General features: G+C 40.7%; 1 protein-coding gene across 1 annotated transcript in view; it reads right to left on the bottom strand.

Moving 5' to 3' along the window:
- LIX1 (limb and CNS expressed 1) overlaps positions 1-17,239 on the bottom strand; it is a 48,361-nt gene that overhangs the window by 9,008 nt on the left and 22,114 nt on the right. Inside the window, exons 3-4 of the mRNA XM_081231782.1 lie at positions 3,527-3,667; positions 786-881 (exon numbers count right to left, since the gene is read on the bottom strand). Coding sequence (XP_081087908.1) covers positions 786-881; positions 3,527-3,667 — 237 coding nt within the window. The remainder of the gene's footprint in view (positions 1-785; positions 882-3,526; positions 3,668-17,239) is intronic.

Consider the following 17,239-nt stretch of genomic DNA (forward strand, 5'->3'; position numbering starts at 1 on the left):
TCAGAAATCAGACTGCCTGGGTCTGAACCCTGGCTGTGCCATTTGCTAAGCTGTATGACACACTTCCTTCAATGAAGACATGGGGATAAGAAATACTCACATGTTTATTGTGAGGGTTAAATGATGGTAAGATTTGTTAAATGCTTAGCACAGTGCCAAAGTAAGCATCCAATGAGCGTTAGCTATTATTATTCTTATCGCTATTAATATAATTATTTAATTTGCAAATAACAGGTAATATAGTTCCTCAGCTCTATTATTGCTTGTCAGCAGTGGAATGAAAAGGGTTACAGGTTGCTAAATGTTTTGATTTAGTTAACAATAGGAGATGGCATATCTTGTTTAACAGAAATACCATAACTGAGGGGAAAATTGTTTAATATACATTGCAGGCACCTTCATCCATAACTTCTGAAAATTAAGAACCAAATGGTCACAACCAACACTTCAAACTGTTTGATTTGGTTTAAGGGGGAGCTTTATACTGAAAAGCTGGTAAAATGTTAATAGGGTCATAAGACTGTAATGTTCCCCGCCTGTTTCTTAGCTTAAGTCTTTCACTTTCCTTTAAGAAAGCAAAGATTGTGCCTGTTTGCTTTTTTGTTTTAGCCTCCTGAGGTGTGGCTAAAAGGGAGCACAGTGCTGGATTCTAGGAGGGTTAAATTAAAATGACCAAAACAAAAAAAGAGTAGATTATTGGGACGGGGGCTGTTAGTGATGAGTGGCATTCCCCCAGGCTTCTGGGGGTTGTGTAGCAAAACAAATATGTGGAAGGAAGCAGGTACCTGAAATTCCAGCATGGTCTTCCCCATGTTGGACTCCAGCATGTAGTGGTAGGCTCCAATGCTGGTGCTGGGGTCGTCTGCGTCATCCAAAGTGCCCTTGGGAAGTAAGCAGAAAAGGAAAATATCATGGGTTTTTCCTCCTCTTCTTTGGGCGGTCATGAATTAATTCTGTGGCCTCACAGTGAGCCTTCTATTGTCCTAACCGTTCAGGGGTGCATCCTACAACACTACAACCGTCTCCAGTTGATTTGGGATAAAATCCTTACTCTCACCATCACTCATAGTTAAGAGGATTTTGTAATCAACTTGAATCTAGCTTTTGATTAGAATGTTAACTGATTATATACTCAAAAAGAATAATTATCCCAAAGCAGAAATTCCTGTATCTCTCCACAGAGTTTTTGTTTGTGGTGGCATTAATGTTTGAGCAGTTACTCTCCGAGGCTGCTTTCATCCATTATTGAAATCTTGAAATGCTGACTTGCTCCGTAAGATTCCAATGATCACCAAGCAAATTATGTAACTAACAGGGAAAAAATCTCCAGTTGTATGGACCATTCATATTTTACCACCATGATTCTTTTTTTGTTTTCTTTTCGGTACACGGGCCTCTCACTGCTGTGGCCTCTCCCATTGCGGCGCACAGGCTCCAAAGGCGCAGGCTTAATGGCCATGGCTCACGGGCCCAGTCGCTCCGCGGCATGTGGGATCTTCCCGGACCGGGGCACGAACCTGTGTCCCCTGCATCGACAGGCGGACTCTCAACCACTGCGCCACCAGGGAAGCCCCGCCATGATTCTTAATGGGAGCTTTTCATAATATGCTGGTGTTCGGCCTGGAGACATGGATTTTGGTTTATAGTTTTTCACTTTGGGACCACTTAATCTTTAGGAAACAAGGTGGGTGGGGTGATGGGAAGAAATGAAATTCCTCTTCAACTTGGTTAGGGGGAGAGGCATTAAAAAAGCTGACATGAACTCAGGAATGGCACTGGGGCCTGAGCTTCAATATCCCATGGCCTTGGATTCCTGGGAAGGTGGGCAACGGCTTTGTGAGACTGAACAAACTGCCAGCATCAGATAGCAGCAAATTTACAGCTTTTGAATGCAATAACATTAACACACTACTGCTGAAATATTTATGTTGGCTTTTTAAATATCCCAGAGGAAATCCATCCAGAAGCCTGCAAACCATATATATTCTCCTTCCTTAGAAATTTCCATGAAAAAATGATAAATTACATTTACACTGAGGGCACCTCCCTGCTCCTGAGTAAATTCCACACATATAAATCAGGCATCATTTTCCTAACTTCTCTTCCTCAAAGGCACTTGAAATTTACAGGGCAAGAAAATAAAGGCTTCCTTTCATCCTCAGAGCAGATATAGACCAGAGCTCCCTGAGGTCTCTCTGCCAGGACAACCACTCTCTGTCCCCGCCTCTCCCCTTATCTCTCTTCTGCATGATAAGAGCATTTATGAGGGGGAAAAGAAGCAAAAAGGTCACAGCTAGTGTGATAATGTCACCTTCATTATCAGTAGCTTCTCCAGAATGACAGAACCTTTATAGTCAGATTAAGGGAATCAGAATGAAAATCTCAGATGGCGTTGATCCATGCTAAAGGCGAAGGTAGGAGGTGGCTAATCCCTTTGGTAATGCCAAGTTTCTGCACTTGAAGGACACACAGGGCGACACCTGCCCCAGTTGAGACCCAAGGTTTCCTCCATGGTTAAAATGGTTTATAATTTGGAGGTACGAGGATCAAGAGCACCAAAAATTCATGGGGCAAATCATCTACTGTACTCCTAGACTGCCGAGAAATGTCCTATCTAAATTTCTAAGACAGAGTTTTTGGCTCTCAAAGCACTTTGTATTTAATTACATCCATTACAGAGATTTCCAAAGCTCTCTGAAAAAAGTAGTTGATATTAAGCATGATAATTCTAACAGCTAACAAATATTGGGCATATGGCTTTTCCCATATCGAAGCAGTCTGTTTCCTTAAAAACATAGATTGCAGGACCTCACGCTGGCTGGGGAATTGGCACTTTTAATAAGCACTTCAGATAATTTTTATGATTCGTCAAGTTTGGGAAAAATTGAGCTTCTTTATCTCTAGGTTAAAGCAGTATTCAACAGCATGCATTCTCAGGCCCTGAAAGAATCTGTGCTCCTCAAACAGCAAACATTCAAATAAACAAATCAAGGTGGATAATTTGGAATGGAATAGGGAGCCAGCTCTAATATCATGATTTCCAGTCCAAGTGTTCTTTCTGCTGAAAATTAATGATTTAATGGGTTAAAAATAAAACCTGCACAATTCTTTTTTTTTTAAATTAATTTATTTTTGGCTACGTTGGGTCTTCATTGCTGCACGTGGGCTTTCTCTAGTTGCGGCGAGCGGCGGGCTACTCTTCGTTGCAGTGCGCAGGCTTCTCATTGCGGTGGCTTCTCTTGTTGCAGAGCACAGGCTCTAGGCACGGGGGCTTCAGTAGTTGTGGCACGTGGGCTCAGTAGTTGTGGCGCACGGGCTTAGTTGCTCCACGGCATGTGGGATCCCTGGCCAGAGATTGAGCCCGTGTCCCCTGCATTGGCAGGTGGATTCTTAACCACTGCACCACCAGGGAAGCCCAAAACCTGCACAATTCTTAAAGAACTTGTTCACATTAGCATCTCCCAAGATTCAAATGGCTCAGTACTCTAAGTATAGCCAGCTTTTCCCTTCCCTGGTGGGTACTCACACTAGTGGAGGCAACTGCTTCCTGCACACTCTCCATAATGAATTCCTTGGTAATCCTGCGAGAGGGCAGCTCATTGAAGAGGGAGTTGATTAGGGCCACTTTAGCTGCATCGCGTCTGGCTTCAGCTCTACTTAAGCAGCACTTAAGAAGGGAAGGAGAAAAGGAGTCATTAAAGAATTCAGCATCTCACCATTTCGTCCCATCTCAATGGGTCTCTGGACATTTCTATTTATACATTTACTGTCTGCAGCTATTCCTCCATACCCATGGCTAATCCCCTGAAGATCATGCAGATTTTCTTTCAGCCCTAGAGCCCAGGTAAATGTCTTGGTTAGTCTTCAAATGTTTTTGTCTTATTTCACAGTCGTTGAATGTCTACTATGCACCAGATGCTTTCATACTCTGTTAATAAATAATAACAAAAAAATAATGGCTACTATTCTGTGCTAGGTGATTACATTCATTATCAGGGCCTTCCTCAAATCCTTATTTCAGAGAGAAAAAAAGTAAGGAAGGAAGGAAAATGGGAGATACTTTTAACACAATAATTAAAAACACAAGTTCTGGAGTCAGACTCCTTGGGTTCAGATCCCAACTCTGGGACTTACTAGCTGAAAGACTGTGGACAAATTAGTCTTTCTGTGCCTCAATTTCCTCCTCTGTAAATGGGAATAATAGTAGTCCCTGTGTCACAGGGTTGAAGATAGGCTCAATTAGTTAATATAGAGAAAGCAGTGAGAATACCCAGCACACGGCCACACTCTATGAGAACATCTCAGGTTTATACTTTTTAACCTTCAGGTTAGGACAAAGGGGCTGCTGTCAAAATCTACTGTTTTTGCTTTTCCAGCATTTATTCCTCACCCTCCTTCTAATAATAGTCCCCTGAGGACCACCTTTTCTACCTTGCTCTCAAGCCACGCAGTTTGGGTGGGACAGGAAGTTTGGCTTTCCTGAAGTTAGGGGCCATAGGCAGCCTATGATTAGTAACTCACACAAAAAGATTCATTTTTCCCCAATTTAATACTGCTCTCCATCCTCTTAGCCTGGCCTTCCTGTGGCTCACATGGGTCTGCTCAATTTAACCCGATTCTTTTCTGTCCTGTCTCTTTTCTTACCAACTCCTCTTATTCAAGTTCTGGTTTGGTGTGGACCCTGGGTCCAGATAGAGGATGAAGCCCTATGAGAACTGCACTGCCCCTGGAGATCACACATGTTGGAGGACCCCAGGGTGTGATGGCTCTCTCCTACAGGCTCCTAGGAACTGTCTAATGTCCTAGATCTTACTCCAGGACTCCTAGTGGGAAACAAGCCCCAGGAAGAGAAGCCCAGGCCTGGGTCCTGGTCAACAGGGTGGCCATACACCCTTGCCTCTGCCATTCAGTGACTGTGAGACCTGGGCTGCCTGTTCTTTGGAGCTTAGTTCCTCACTGGGCAAATGGGGAGGCTAGGCTCTCTGGTCTCCAAGGTGCCCACTACCTAGAATGCAAGATTCTTAGAATCAGTTGTGCTTGGTTACTGACGTCAAAGAAGAGGGCAAGTACCAAAGACCCCACTTCATTTTGCAGTTTTGTGCCTCAAGGACTTCATAGCACCACTGGGAAAAAGCCAAACCCTTCCAGTTTGCTTTTAGCACATTCCTGCCTCTACCTCACCTGCGCCATGCTGACCATCCCTGCACTGATCCAAGAACACTCCAAACTCATGTGCTCATGTCCTCCAGAGGCCACCTCTCTTCTCCATCTCCACAGACCCAGTATGAGTCCCCTGAGGTCAGGCCCTGACCCCATCTGATATGCCCCCTGTGACCTCCCTAGAACAGTTTTGACTATTAGTGCAATGATCCTGTACTTGACTATGGATTACCTCTTCTTGCCCTTCCCCCAACCTCCAGGCCTGGGACGTGCCCCTTATATACTTCTTGAGCATCCTCCAGAGTCATTACTCCCAGGGTCAGTTCTTGGAATGCTCATGTATGGTTAGTACATGGGCAAAGTAATGACAAGACTTCTGAAATGGTAGGAACATGACACCAAGGAGGACGGAAAAAACATGTGTCAGGAGCCTAACAGAACAATTAAAGGCAGGTATTTTAACTTAAACAACTCAAAGAGATTTCCAATATTTCCTTTAAATGAAGAATGGAGCTAAATTTCTAAATATGTATGTGAAAGGTGGTTTGGGCTTTTTCTCCTCAGTGTTGAATGACAAGCTAGAAGGCTTTGGGGTAGCTTCAGGCAGCAGCGCCCTTCAAGGTTTATACCTTTCTCAAGGTTTAGGCCACCTGCATTAAACCAGGGTTGGGGGGATCAGAGGAGTTAGGCAGATAGATTGTCTTTGCATTATGGACTTGGCTGGGAACTTACAAGACACTGAGTTCTGAGTCAGCAGTCTAACTGAAGCTTGGGTGCCACCTCTTCCAGGAAGCCTTCCCTGACCAGTCCCAACTGCAGGCTGGAAGGACCAGCATCCATAAGAGACACACACCACACTGTTGTGTAATTGTCTACTAGTGCTCTGCCCATTGACCCCAGACTGTGAGCAACTTAAGGGCAGAGTCTGTGACTTAATCACCTCTGCATCTTTGCACCTGCAACATAGTTTGTTGAATGAATAACCCAATGCAGCCTAGGAAATTCAAACACAGGTCACTAATGCGCCTGACAAATATTCAAGAAATCCTCTTAAAGAAGAGAATTCAAGATATATACTTATTACTTTAAAAAGTCCCATTTCAATATACACTTTATAGTGTTCATAACCCAGTAACATAAAAATATACTAATATGTGAATTTCAGAGGGAAAATTGGCCATTAAGTTCAGACTCTGAGAGTACTATTTTTGCCTGAGTGTAGGATATGTTTATTATTCTTTAGAAAATCAGTTCCTTGTTAAAAAGCAAACAAAGTTTTTGCAAATATTACCTGACATCTGTAAAAGCAGCTCATTTTAACAGGAATTTGCTGTATGTAATCTATAATAATGCCATTGGGGCTTTAGAATTTAGAGAATTAGATTCAGATCTGGGCACTCTTAAGAAACTTTATATAACTTTCTATCTAAATAATAGCAATTTAAACCATCTTTCATAGAGAGAGACCTAGTAAACACTACTTAGATAAAAGAAGCTATCTATTTTAAATAAGACCAGCTAAGTACTAGATCAAAGGCGCCACATACATTTACAACCAAATAGCACTGCTTCTGAGATCAAAGTGCTGCAGGGCTGAGAGAACAGAAAGAGCCTCTACCCAGAAAGCATGGAAGAGGAGTATGAGACTTAACCAATTTTGAGATTTTAAAGCAGACACATGTCTTTACTTATTTTATTGTTTCAATGTACAGCATCTTTGGTTAAAATGGGGGAGAAAGTGTACCAACTAATAAGTACATAAAATAAAATAAATTCTGAGCCATCAAAGGCTTTTCTTGCTATTGTTTTTTGCATTTCTGAAAGACAAGTACTTCAAAATGTCTATAATGTTAACCAGCCGCTTTCTTTTAAATTTTGGAGCTACAAATCCAAGCCAGTAAAGCTGTATATTTTTCTTTAGGGATATTTTAATGGGAACTCTCGAACCATAAGGACCTGTGCTTGGACAAGAAATTTAGCTAAAAGCAATCTACTTGGCAAATCTAAATCAGAGTGTGGATTCTGCTGTGAGAACAGGCACTGTTAGAGTTACCATCAAACAGTGGGAAATGCTGCAAGAAAATAAAATATGGTAAGTGACAGGACGTTTTACTGATGTGTCCAAACTGGTCGTCAAAGACATCAGTTGGGGAGTGAATGAAGTATGATGTTATTTCAAAGCAACTTCCTGCTGGAATTAGACTTCCCAGGTTGTATGGTTTATTCTTGCTGTTTTTCAGCCAGACCCCGATCATAAATACAGATTTGTAAACCATGCCTTATCCGCTAACCATTCTTACTTGTTAATATAGAGAGACAACTTCTGTCCTTTGCACTTTGTGAAAGTACAGAGCTGGAATATTTAACAGTCAAGATTTTACTCAAGTCAGCTGTGGATTTCTTTGGTATGTGGAGCCACATGCTTTTCAAGTGGCTAGCAGACCCCACTCAGACATTTATCTTGAGGCTTGGATGCCTTTCATTTGCTGGTAGATTATAAAACACTATAATCATTTCAAAGCCTCTCAACTCTACAATTAAAGCCAAAAAAAAAAAAAGAGCATCTGTGGCATTGCTTAGGAAAACCATTTAAAGGTGGTGGTATCCAGCCTCTGAGATAACCCCCAGTGATCTCTGCCTCCTGGTATTCACACACTTGTGCAGTCCCCTCCCATACTGTACAGGTTTGGTCTGTGCAACCAATAGAATATGGCAGAAGCTAAGGTATGTCACTTTTTAAATTAGGTTATAAAAGACCTTGTGGCTTCCATCTTGGTCACAGTTGCTTTCTCTCTGGGAAGAGTCAGCTGGCATGTTTTGAGCAGTCCTACTGAAAGGCACATGTGGTAAGGAACTAACTAACGCCTTCTGCCAACAGCCTTCTGAGTGTGACTGGAAGCTGATCCTCCAGATCCGATCAAGCCTTCAGATGACTCTAGCTCCAGCTGATGGGTTAACTGAAACCTCTGGGACACCCTGAGCCAGAACTACCCAACTAAGCTGCTTCTAGATTCCTGGTCTTCAGAAACTGTGGGAGACAATGATAAGTTTTGCAGTAATTTGTTACCCAGCCATAGATAGCTAATACAAAGGCTTTGCTCACATCAGGCAATTGGGAACTCCCTCAGCCCACCCTTGAGGGAGAGCTCACTAACAGTAATCCTCGTTGCTGACTCTATATGCTGGGTGCTGAGCTAAGCAGCTTATGTCAATTGTCACATTTAGTTATTACCACAATCCTATGAAGTTGGTTTCGCTGTTATGCTTATTCCACCCACAAGAAAAACAGAGGTTACATATCCTAAGGTCATACAACTTAAAAAGTTACCAAAACAAGATTAAACCCCATGTCTGTCTGACTTGAAAGCCCAGATTTTTAACCACAACACTAATCTGCTTGTCACAGAAATGGTCACCCACCGTGGGATAGAGAAGATATAAAATTGGGCTGAAGTCTCCCAGCATCCCCCAGATCAGTACAGATGGTACTTTAGCCCAAGCTCCAACTTTGATATTCCATGGGTCATTTTGACATAAGACACCAAGAGTATCTCTTCCCATTCCCACATGATGAACTCAATTTCTTTTAGAAGAAAAGGCCAAGGAAGAAGCAGTGCATTGTCATAAGAAACTTTGCTCAATGATAAGGGGCAAGTGCTTACAATTATATTAATACCTCTTCCCTCCTATTGTCCTTTTGATGCTTTCCTCCACCTGGACTGTAGGGAGAAGGAAAATAGAGAGAGAAAGACCAACTATGACTAGACTAGAAGATCAAACGTCATTCCCTGTTGGAAGTTTCTCATGCTGGCTGGAAGTGGTCCCTTGATTAAGTACGGAGCCAAAAGAATTGGGAGTTTTACCACATACAATTGCTCAACAATTTTAAGATATGTTTGGTAACTCTTCGAGAGCAAAAGTCATTTAAATCAAACTTCCCCAGCTCCACTGGATAAGAAATTCTCCTTAGACCAGCTCATTCTGTTTCTGTATTTTATTTTTGGGTGTTAGATCATGGACAAGCTACTAGGAGCCCACAGGGTACACTATGAAGATCATTGCTAAGCCTAGGCCAGGAATCCAAACCAATAGTTCAAAAACTTTAGTATTCATAGTAAGATCACCTGGGGAACTTGCTAAATATGCACATTCCCAGGCCTCAGTCTGACCTATTGAATCAGAATCTCTTCAGATGGATCACCGTGGGGGTCTGCATTTTAACAAGCTTTCCAGGTGATCCTGAAGCAGGTGGATCCAGGACTATGCTTAGAGGAATGTTGCTGTAGCTTCTGTCCCTTCTGTGTCTCATTTCTAATTGGCAGAGGCAAAACTACGTTCTGTGGGGCCTGAAGCTTACACAATTTGAGGGACTTTGTGTGAGAAAAACAATACGAAATTACACATTAAAAAGACTGGCATGTTGGGCTTCCCTGGTGGCACAGTGGTTGAGAGTCTGCCTGCCGATGCAGGGACATGGGTTCGTGCCCCGGTCCGGGAAGATTCCACATGCTGTGGAGCGGCTGGGCCCGTGAGCCATGGCCGCTGAGCCTGCGCGTCCGGAGCCTGTGCTCCGCAACGGGAGAGGCCACAACAGTGAGAGGCCCGTGTACCACACACACACACAAAAAGACTGGCATGTGAATTGGAAGGAGCCTATGGTAGAAATTTCATTGGCTTCATGGTTGAAAGGGAGAACTCTCTCCTCTACTAAAGTACTCTACACTTCTATACTCTGGTCACAAAATGTCTGGGGGTTTTCCCCCCTACACCAACTAATTCTCTGATACCAGCTGGGTGTCCTACAATTTAACTCAATTCTGAAACTGTCCACCTGAAGATAGCATCAGATTCCACAGGCTCTGTCCTACAAGATGACTCCACTTCAGACACTAATCACAACTCCAGGTTGTTAGCTGTGTTTCTGACCAACCAACTGAAAATGACAGATTCCCACAACTCCCTCCTCTGCTTCCATCATTTGCTAGAACAGCTCACAGAACTCACGGAAACTATTTACTTACTAGATTATTGATTTGGTATAAAAGGATATAACTCAGGAACAGCTAGAGAAAGAGACGCATAAAGCAAGCTATGTGGGAAGGGGCTCAGAGCTTCCATGCCCTCTCCAAGCAAACCACCTTCCCAGCACCACCAACCTAGAAGCTCTCTGAATCCTATCATTAAGGACTTTTAGGGAGGCTTCATAACATAAGCATGATTGATTAAATCTTTGGCCATTGGTGATTAAGTCAATCTTTAGCTCCTCTTCCTTATCAGGAGATCAGAGGTTGGGGCTGAAAATTCTAAACTTCTCATCATATGGTTGGTTCTCTTAGCAACCAGGCCCCATCTCTAGGAGCTTCTCCAAAAGTCACCTCATTAACATAAACTCAGGTGTGGTATAGCCCTTTATTTGTTATAAATAATAAAAGATACCTTTATCACTCCTATCACTTAGGAAGTCCCAGGGGTTTCAGTGGCTGTTGGCAGGGAATCAGACCACATATATGTTATTATAAATCACAATATCACAATGGTATATCTACCTCTGCTAACATCAAACATGCTAATTTCTCACTAGAGAAATTACTTCTACACAAAAGTCAAGGACAGCAACATTCAGGTTGAAAAAAAAATCCTTTACAACTGTTCTTCTAAAAGTAGGCCCTTAGGAAGTATGTAAGTACTCCCAACTTAACTGAGGTCTCAATTTTCCTTTTTGCTCAGCAGTTTTTATTTCTTCCATGATAATTTTCCATGTGTCACACTATGCAACAGAAAGATTAAACCAAGAATGATTTGTGGGTCAGTAGGCTGTCCTGAAATAAAATAGTGGCTAATCCATTTTTTAGGATGTATGGAAATTCTTAAATTAATTGAAATAAAATTTTGGTAGCCACGTACATGTTGTAAACATAGAAATGCCTAGTAAGATGCTAGTTTTATTGTTAATTATTGATAACAATAAAAATTGAAATTATTATAAGTGTGTTACTGTTCACAGAAACATTTTCTAGCCAGGATGACACAATTTATACTCTGAACAGTAACTTTCCTGGTAGTCCTAATTTTATTGATAGTTTTTCCCTTGCTTTGTATTAGAACATATGTTGAGTGACTGTTTCTGGACACTAAGATTTTTCTGCCCATACATCCCAACTACAGTGTTTTCTTTATGAAAGCATGTGGAAAGACATCAATATAAGTGACCTTTCTCCATCTTAAACAAACAACAGTCTTCTTAGAATTTTTTATATTTGCATTTTAAAGACATCAAGAAAAATAAAGGTCTGCAGATCCTAAATGTATAAAACTGAGTTAGGTACACTTTATTCTGTGTCTACCAATGGTAGCCGAGGAGTTGAAAAGTGGTCTGTAAGGAGCAAGTTTTTTGGAATAAGACCCGTAATGTATTATACATTTGACAGATTTTATCCACATGCAAACTCTAAGCTGAAGATGCCATCCTCCCTGGGGCCAAGGGCAGGTCAGTGTTATTTAGGTGGCATTTGCTCAGTAGCCCATCGGACCCAAGGGGCTCTCCCAAGCTGGGACTTTGCAGGTGGCAAAACCAAATAAACTGACTCTGTTCGAGGTGAGAGTTCTTGCCCAGATCTTTTAGGCTGTCAAGTCTGTCATTCAGGTGCTTGGGAGTGTTTTGCTTTTGTGACTCAGAGTGCAAGTCTCAGCAATTGACTTGCAGAGTTTGTGTGTACGGCCTGCCAGCTCTGGTCAGTGTCACCAACACCTCAGTTTCATCCTGACAGCAAGCCATCAGCACAAAGAATGCCACAAACCAGGCCCTGATACTAATTGTCCCTCTTTCAATTCTTTAAGACCTTGACTGCCGTGGTCTAAGCATGAACATTTGCATGTGTTCAAATTTATCTATTCGTAGATATATTAGCATTTTTTTCCCTTCCAGACGGTGATGTGAAAAAGGGCAACCGTTGAGACTCAGTCACCCAAGTTAATATTGTGTCTCTTTCTCTGTAGGTCAGGCTGGCTGCAAATACATTGGGAACAATTTGGAGCTCTGTGTGTGCTAGGAATGGGGGTCTTTGCTAGGTATGGGGGAGGGGACTGGTCTGGGAGTCCAATTTTCAGAGAAAACTCACCAGTTCCTGTCAACTGAAAGAAACGTTTCATGCACATGGTGGGTCAGAATGTTATTTTTATAATACAAACCACCTGGCCTCCTCCTCATTTACCTCTGCCACAAATGCTATTCTACACACATACCTAGACCAAGGTCCCTGGTAACTATTACAAAACCATGTTGTTTTGCTCCTTGAGGTTTTTTTCTTTTCCCTTTTTTCTTTTCTTCTTATTCCTTTTTCAACTTAAGGTGAAGACAAGATGAATTGATCAGGGCTCAAAGTTTTGGTTTATTTTTATAGTTGCTTTGATGTAAAAGGACTTGGCTCTGCACGGAGAGGGATGGGGGCGTAGGGTGGGGAAAGAAAGAGTCAGCCTTTCTTCCTCATTCAGCAGCTTGTGAGACAGTGAGCATCTTCCTAAAGTTTATCAACTAAGGCTGGGGGACTCCCCTGGAGATTGTCCCAAGTCTATTTACCACGGAGACTTTTCCTAAGCATTCCTTTCACTATATGCTGCTGTTCTCTTTGAAACATCAATATGTGAATATCTCTATTCACTTTGCTTGATTAAAAAAAGTAAAGTTAGCAAAGGGTTCTGGAGAATAACTAGGTCTCATTAAAACAATATGCACTTCCAGTTTCACAGGCAAGCCATGAAAGCCTGATCATTAGCTGACATATGACTTTCAAATGGGAAGGGGTTATAACTAACCTTCCTATCTTTGAGTCTCATTAGTTGCAAAACAGGATGCTTTCCTGTGGAGATTTCTACCAGGAAATACCTCCTTTAGAAGTTAAGTTACATTGCATAGCATGTTGTGCATCTGCGTCAAGGTATACAACTCTAGAGACAGAGAAGAGGTCATGGTTGATCAAACAGTAATAGTTGGCATTAAAACAGCATTAGTACAAGGCAATAGTCTCAATTTTATGGCAGGAACTAAATCTCTCTTTGGAGCATGGAATGCTAAGGCTAGGCCTTATTTAATAATCAGTAAAAAAAGAGAGCATTACAATTCCATTTAGCCAAGTCTATGAATTAATCAAATTTTCTCTTAGTCCTTCTCTCTCGGGAAAAACTTAATTTTATAAACTTACTCTATTGTGATTTAAATATACTTTTAATTCCCTGGACTTTGAGAAGAATCATGCAACGCATGAAAGTATAAAACATGTGTTTTATATCTAATAATACAGGTGAAGTGTGCTTACTGCCTTAAAAGTGACTAAAACAAAACCTCTATCCTTTTAGGTAGTATGTACCTTGGAAAAGTAGTTTTTCCAGGTGTCTTCACAGGCAAAGGCTTTGGTTTGAAAACCAAGTGGCATAAAAATGGAAGGCCTTTCAGAGACAGAGCTTTGGAAGAAACTCATCTGCTCTGAGTGTTCCCTCTCACACCTCCCAACTGTGCGACCCTGTTACACAATGCCAAATACTGGTTGGAAATGAAAAAAAAAAATCAATCAACAGCTTGCCTCTGGAAATATTAAATGTCTCAATTTCATGCAGCACCTGGCATGATACAAACAGCCTAAGTACCTGACCCCAGTGTTTACCACCTGCTTTTCTGTAAAGCAATTTTAACAATAACAAAACATGTGACAAAAAGCAGGACATCTCATTGAATGAGTGTTCTACACTTCAAATAAATCGAGCTATCACATCAATGTTTTAGCCAGGTGATACATTTTTTTTTTTTTTTTTTTTTTTTTGCTGTACGCGGGCCTCTCACTGCTGTGGCCTCTCCCGTTGCGGAGCACAGGCTCCGGACACACAGGCTCCGCGGCCATGGCTCGCGGGCCCAGCCGCTCCGCGGCATGTGGGATCTTCCGGGATAGGGGCACGAACCCGTGTCCCCTGCATCGGCAGGCGGACTCTCAACCACTGCGCCACCAGGGAAGCCCAAGGTGATACATTTTTTATTCAATCATAACTTTTGCACATAAGTAATCACATGGTACTACACTCAAAGAATTTTTACTTTTTATTCCAAATAAGAGTAAAATACATTAATCCAAATCATTCTAGCAGACTATATGGAAGACCACATCACTGGCTTGAAAACAAAACTTGAATCACAAATCTTTTAATCAAAATATAAAATAAGAGAAAATACTCAATTAAGTTCCCCCTTTTGGATTTGGAAACAAAAACAGCTGCTGAAATAATGAGTGGCTTTCCTTCTGAGTTCATCAAGAGGGGAGCCAGACGTTGATCTGATGGCCCTTGTGTTGCCCTTATTGTAAAAAATGGAAATTACTGCAAGTTTTCATGGTCATGATACGGGGCTAGGGAAGGATTAACTGCCTAGACAAAAATGGCATAGAGAAAATACACCCAAGATGCATGAATTTCTACTTAATGCCTTAGAAGATAGTTTCTTTTATAAAAGACACAATAAGCACTAATGTGTTTCAGTATAACTTTCTAAAAGACAAATAATTTAATAACAGTAGATCATTTTATTTATTGTTTAGAAATTCAAAAATGAATCATATTTTCACTTCTCTTTTTCTATACTGAAATAGTTTGTGAAGGCACAGTTAAAAGGCAGGGTTATGGCTGCTTTCTTTCCCTCTGGCTCTCTGGTTTTTTTGGATTGTGGTGTCAAAACTAACTGAAAATTCTTTAATTAGTCTTCTTGGACACAAGCCTCCCATTTACTTCAGTGGGAGGTTTCTTTGCATAAAACCAGTGGTTTGTGTCCACCAGAGCCTTTTGACTGCTTTCCTTTGATTAATCAGAAAACTAAAGCTCAGTCTGAGTACCACTTTTCTAAAGAATGAATGAGCATAATCTCTTACAGCTTTCATGAACCAGAAGGAGTAATCTGGCAGTCCAATCCCATACTCCACTTCAAGTATTTTCAATTACTTGGCACCGTTGGAGGTGACGTCCACGGCTCAGTAAGAAGGCTACTGCTGGCATAATGGTTTCTCCATGTCCCAGCACATGGTCTTGGCATTAATAATCCATCATGAAATGATTTGCAATGCACAAGGGTGACATTTGATTATGTGAAAGGCATTGCAGGAATGAGCATGTAGGCTCTTAAGGCCAACTGCTGGCAAAAATATGATAAAATGTTATATGGTAAAAATAACATTTAGACGGTTTAGTTGAAACCACTGAAGACAGTTTCTGAACTAACCAAGAAAAGTGTAAGGACATTGCTTTAGGAGAAATTTTCTTTCTTTTTTTTTGCCTTCCTGGTTTTCCTTTCTCAAGTCACATTTTGGGGAGCCAAATAGGTTAAGATTTGGCAGCCAATCACCCAAACACATTTTCAAAACATATTTGATTCAGGAAATTCTGGATCTTTTAAAGCAAGGATGTTAACAATCCTCCTGAGAACCTTAAAATATGATGATTTAAACATAAGGAAAAGGAAACCCTGAAATGATCAGAGAAATCACCAAGAGGCTTCCCTGCTGAAGAGTTCAGCTTTTTAAATTTTGTTTTCTATTTTTTAGAGACCATAAGGAGGATGGTAAATTTACTACATACGGGAAGTCTTATAATTTGGGGTAGAAATTTATGAGACGATAGGGAAATTCATAATTCTCAAGGAAGCAAAAACAAAAACAAGAACATTAGAATTTCTTAGACTCATATCCTCTAGATCTATTCACTGATCTGTCAAAAGCATTATATTCTAAGTACATCATAATGAATGTAGTTATTACATATGAACAAACATAACGCATGGGTGTGTATGGCCAAATGTTGGTTATTCGAGATCATGGGTATAGGGTGGAGGGAAAGTTATTTTGCATAAATGAAATTCAGAGAGAATTAGAAGGTTTTTTTAAATCAATAGTTTCAAATTAATCCACTTTCAAAACTTTAATCACAGATATGAACATAATAATATCAGCTGATTTTAATGTTACTGATTTTTCCTTCCTAGCCCACCATCTTGCAGAGTGAGGTGAAATACCTTAGTTGATATATTATGTTGTATGTAATAGTATATATTGTTTTGTATATCTGTCAATAGTGATTATATTGTTTTTAAAAAGGACATATATAAACTTCATTGATTCTTCGGATTTGTTATTCATCATTTAGCTATTCATCCAACAACATTTATTAGGCACTTACTATATGCAAAGCCCAGTACTTGGCATCTTAGGGATATAAGGATACAGACTCTGTCCCTGAGGCACTTACATTTGATTATAGGGACAGAACATGCACATAAGTAGCTGTAGCATAAGGTAAAAAACATTAAATACTAGAAGAGAAGCAGAGATAACTAACTGCACTGGAAAATCAGAAGAGGTAAAGATTTTTAGTGGGGAGATTCAGGGAAAATTCATGGAAAATGTGATATCTAAGTGAAGTCCCGGAAGATAGTCAGGGTTTAGACATGAAGAGAAGGTGGTAACAGCACTTCATGAGTATGTCATAGTATGAGTGTGGAGTGGCTGGAAGAGGTCAAGGCCTGGACGAGGGACAGTCAGGCTGAAGCACTGAGTGTCAGAAAGGAATTCAGGAGATAAAGCTGGGAAAGTTGGGGCTAGTTGTAAAGTCTTTATTGCCAGAATAAGGAATTCAGACTTTAATAAGAAGGTAAAATAGTAGGGAGCCATTGGAGCCATTTTTGTTTCTTTTTTACTTTTTATTTTGAAATAATTTTAGACTTATAGAAGAATTGCAAAGATAAAAGAGTTCCCAGAAGAAAGTCAGTATTATCTAAGTTTTTATGCTTTTTTAATAGTTCATGTAGTATTTTTATATTACACTCCTATGATTACATCCCCTTTCTCATGCTGAGTGTAGTGTGTGTCTTTTACTTTTTTTTCTTACTCACAAATGTCTTTCTTGTTTATCTTTTCAAAGATATAGTTTTTAATTTTTTTGACCAAGTTTGCCAGTTTTTGCCCAATTTCATATCAGCTCCCCCATAGCTATCCTACATATAAATCAAATCTACCTTAAAACAAAACAAAACAAAACAAAAACCATAAAAACA

This window comes from Mesoplodon bidens (genome assembly GCF_964165515.1).
Source record: "Mesoplodon bidens genome assembly, chromosome: 4".
NCBI lineage: Eukaryota > Metazoa > Chordata > Mammalia > Artiodactyla > Ziphiidae > Mesoplodon > Mesoplodon bidens.